The sequence below is a fragment of the Rhodamnia argentea genome, chromosome 3, assembly GCF_020921035.1.
Source record: "Rhodamnia argentea isolate NSW1041297 chromosome 3, ASM2092103v1, whole genome shotgun sequence".
NCBI lineage: Eukaryota > Viridiplantae > Streptophyta > Magnoliopsida > Myrtales > Myrtaceae > Rhodamnia > Rhodamnia argentea.
The window spans coordinates 31,304,501-31,308,410 of NC_063152.1; the positions used below are offsets into that span (position 1 = coordinate 31,304,501).

The window sequence follows — 3,910 nt, forward strand, 5'->3', positions numbered from 1 at the left end:
AAGTAATTTCTTTTGCTTTTTTATTTCTGTTTCAAATTTATTCGCTAATCCTGATTTGTTCTCAAGAACGGGAAAATTAACCTGATTTGTTCTCAAGAATAGGAAAATCAACCGACCGTCACCGAACAGACCCTAAATGGTTCCTCCAAAAATCCGAAAACTACGGGACACAAAGTTCACGAGTTCAGAGAGAGAGAGAGAGAGGAGAGAATGTGGAGAAATCAAGCCAACCATTGCAACCAGCACTAGAGAAAATTAAAGTAATTTTTTATACAATAATTTCTCCTGTGTAGAAATAGGAAATGATTTCCTCTACCTACTCATCTCACACTCGCCGCCGCCGCCGCCGCCGCCAACAACCGCAAACTGCAATTCATGACTCATCATCACTAACCTTGAACACCCTCCTCTTCACCACCAATTTTCATTACTTGCCTCACCTCTCTCTCTCTCTCTCTCTCTCTCTCTCTCTGGCTTCCTTCTGCTAATTCAAACCTCCATTTTAAAAAAAAAAATCAAGCATTTGAAAAAAAATTGATCTTGTATGGTGGACCTCCCACCCTCCAATCCAATCTGGGTCCCTATCAAATTGAACCAACCAACCAACCAACAAAACCCTCAAAACCTTCCCTCTCTTCTGCTAATTATACACAAAAAGCCCCAATCTGAAGCAAAGAATATGCCCGCCCCCAATTTCAAAAATACTCGTTTGGCCTTTTCAAGAACATGATCAGATCAACCCCAAGTTGTACAGATTCCTCTTCACTATGCTTCCGAGTGACAGCAGCACCGCCCCGGCAACCCCGCCTGCTTCCTCTTCTTCGCTCTCCGGGCTTCTGTGGTAGATCAGTGGCAACTCCTTCACTTGCAGCTCGCTCAGCCCAATCCTCTGCCTCACTGCCACGATGATCTTCGCGTCTGCCGGGTTCCCTGCTGCGTCCGTCATGTAGAACACGTTGAAAGCTGTGCCCAACGTGGTGGATATCTCGGCCCTCGTCACGTTGAGGCCGTTCTCGCGGAATGTCCTCGTGACCTCTGCTACAAGGCCCGGTCTATCCGCTGTGCATAGTTCTAACCTCACACCCTGTTGAACGTAGAGGACATTCCATTAGATCAAAGGACTAGAGAAACAAGAACGGTACTAAATTTGCAAGATAAATGGCGCTTGATCGGTGAAATTTTGGGATTATCTGTAAAATTACCTCAGATGCTCGTCTCTCGACAGCAGCTTGCAGACATAAGATCACACGTTGCCTCTCAGCCTCGGAATTAATCGGGGTTCCATCCGTGTGCCTAATCCAGAATTCCTGAAACAACATCGACAAACTGTCGAGTTAATATCTTTACCAAATAGCGAACTGGTTTTTTCTCATTTCGATTAAAATCGGCAAAGATATTTACCAGAGATGCTCTATCCCCAGTAGTATCAATGGTCGCGTGGTAGACGACATACTCCATATCCGTCAATGTGCACACCACATCGAACAGAAGCTTCGTTCTGTCCTTGCACTCAACGTTCACGGCTGAGTAATCGGCCCAATGTTGTACTGTCACAACTGGAGAGCCGCCATTCAGCTGTAGGACTGGCTCCCTCTCATAATCCCGATCCGCAAACATCATCTGGTGCAGTCTTCTCTCAGTGTGTGTCACCGCCAGAGAAACTGACGTCTTCGCGCTCCTAATGTCGTTATCTCCCTTGAGAACGTTCCTCAACCGTGCCTCGATTGTATCGATCTGCTGCGAGTCCTCGATCGGGGACCCGGAATTGCAGTCCTTGACATAAATTAGGGAAGCAATCCTGCCGTTGTGCGTCCACACTTTGGCCTCCACGACATTGCATTGCAGATTGGCCAACACTGCGAACACCTCGGAGAGCAGGCCGACCCGGTCTGTGCCGGTCAGCTCTAGCGCGGTTAGGCCAGTGTAGTCACTGGTGCTCGTGTAGTGAATGGTTCCGAGAGACTGCAACAACCATAACCGACACTCTTTTCAGATACAAACAATGCAATGTCCATGACTAATCAATCAGTCAGATCCACTTAACCCAGGATTGATTCCTCCCATAATCTAATAGAGTACACATGTAACTGGTTCCACATATACCAGTTACAGTTAAGAGGGTTCTTAAGAAGTTTCAGAGGAGTAAATTACCTGTTCCATGTAGCTGATAACGCTCTCATCTGTTAATTTCTTTCCGTTTTGATCAGTCACATGGAAAACTGTAGAACCCAGAAAAATCCAAGGCAAGAAAAATCAGGGAAATTTCTCAAACATTCGATCAAGGCAAGTTACTAAATGTGAACATACCGAGATAAAGACATAACGCTAAGAAAAGAACCAAAAGAACAAAAAATTAAGGGGACAAAAAAAAAAAAAACGATATGGCGACTCACCATCCATGAACCATTTCCCATCAGACGAAATGTGAGCCTTCTTGACGGAAAGGTTGAGATCAGTGAGGATCTGGACTGCCTCCAAAAGAATCCCATGTTTTCTCGCATGGTCGACCTGAAAAAAAAAAAAAATCACGAACCCAAGACTTGGTCAGACCCGTACAACGTTGAACGAGCTACAAGGTATCTCTTTTTTTTCTTTCTGGTTTTGTTGAAACTTCTGGAGAAGGGTTTCGTGGAAGCATACCTTGACAATAGTGGCAGTGGGGCAAACACCATTGTCAATCACAACCCTGTTAAGAAGGCAACAATTAAAACAACCAAGTCAACTTGAATGTCATCTGGTCTAAAATTCGAAGTCTACACGACAGAACTCTGTCTTTGAACTTTCTAAGGATGGTTTGCGAAGAAATCTTTTTCCACTAGAAAATAATATCTATTTGAAATAAAGCAAGTTTCTTACAGAATTTAGCAAGAGACCGGACGAGAAAATTGGGGAACAAAAAATCAACAAATCCCAAAAAGGGAAAAGGTCAAAAACAGAGACCCAGAGAGCTCCTCCGTGATTTTGGGACCAGTAGAAAGAATTCGAGGGAAAGGAGGAAATGAATCTCGGGAACAAACCTCGGGGTGTTCATGCGAAACACGAGCTTCTCGTACTCGTCCAGGAAGGCATGCCGCTCCATATTCTCCACTCTCTGCATCTGCATCTTCTCCCCTCCCTTCTCTCCCCAAAACCAGAAACACCGAACAAGCAAAAGCCTCAGACTGTCAGACACCCACTTGACCGAAACCACGTCTCCACCTCTGAAATCGAGACCCAGAGGCGAGAAATCCGAAGGCACCGCGATTTGTAACGACGTTGCTGGCTGCTGCTGCTGCTGCTGGGGGACTGTGGGCGTGGATAGCGAACAACAGCAGTAACAACAAGAATGTCGGATTCTCTCTGTCTCTCTCGTGCTACGAATCGTCAGCCTTTTGCTGGCCTCCCTCCTTCGATCGAACGTCACCGAGAAGAACGAACTCCTCTATAACTGCCGCCTTTCTCTCTCTACAGAGCTAGCGGGCAGGTTTTTTTCTCCCTCTAGAGAGCCTTTGGTCTTTCTACTCTCGAGGACTCTGCCCTTGGGGGGTCTCTAGTATATATAGGCGGGCAGTTTCCCTTACTGAAATTGTTATTTTACTGAGTAATGTTCCAGTACGAGAAATTTATTTATTTCTGGCAAAGCGAGAGAGAAGGTGATGGTACTGGGAGGGGGGACACATGGCGTGGGTGGCGCTGGCGCGTGCCCCGGACGGACTGTCCGGGCCGGGCCGCCGGCCCTACCCGCCCCACCCTTTCCCTTTTCTTTTTACGGTTTTACCCCTTCACTACTTAAAAAATAGGAAAAACCCCAATAATGTCAAAAGGAATTATGAATAATCAACTCAGATTCTTATTAGGCGCAACCCGGGAAAAAAAAAAAATTTACCCTTGCGAATAATCAAAAGGCAAGAATTCTAATTTATTTATCTCA

The 3,910-nt window shown here is 45.8% G+C and overlaps 1 protein-coding gene across 1 annotated transcript; it reads right to left on the reverse strand.

Annotated features, from left to right (window-relative positions):
• Window positions 1–715: 715 nt before the first annotated feature.
• LOC115746514 (ACT domain-containing protein ACR8-like) lies at window positions 716–3,366 on the reverse strand. Its single transcript, XM_030682313.2, has 7 exons — window positions 3,018–3,366; window positions 2,641–2,686; window positions 2,394–2,508; window positions 2,152–2,219; window positions 1,402–1,962; window positions 1,203–1,307; window positions 716–1,084 (listed from the first exon to the last, which is right to left on the reverse strand). Exons 1-7 carry the CDS (start codon window positions 3,101–3,103, stop codon window positions 731–733), a joined length of 1,335 nt encoding a protein of 444 aa, XP_030538173.1. The 5' UTR covers window positions 3,104–3,366; the 3' UTR covers window positions 716–730.
• Window positions 3,367–3,910: the final 544 nt, after the last annotated feature.

What these genes read in the sequence shown, in the direction of transcription:
- LOC115746514 (XM_030682313.2), bottom strand. Translation starts at nt 3,103, where the DNA reads ATGCAGATGCAGAGAGTGGAGAATATGGAGCGGCATGCCTTCCTGGAC. An exon ending in TTTCGCATGAACACCCCGAG is followed by an intron (nt 2,687 to 3,017) that starts GTTTGTTCCCGA and finishes CCTTCTTAACAG; the next exon opens with GGTTGTGATTGACAATGGTG. An exon ending in CCACTGCCACTATTGTCAAG is followed by an intron (nt 2,509 to 2,640) that starts GTATGCTTCCAC and finishes TTTTTTTTTCAG; the next exon opens with GTCGACCATGCGAGAAAACA.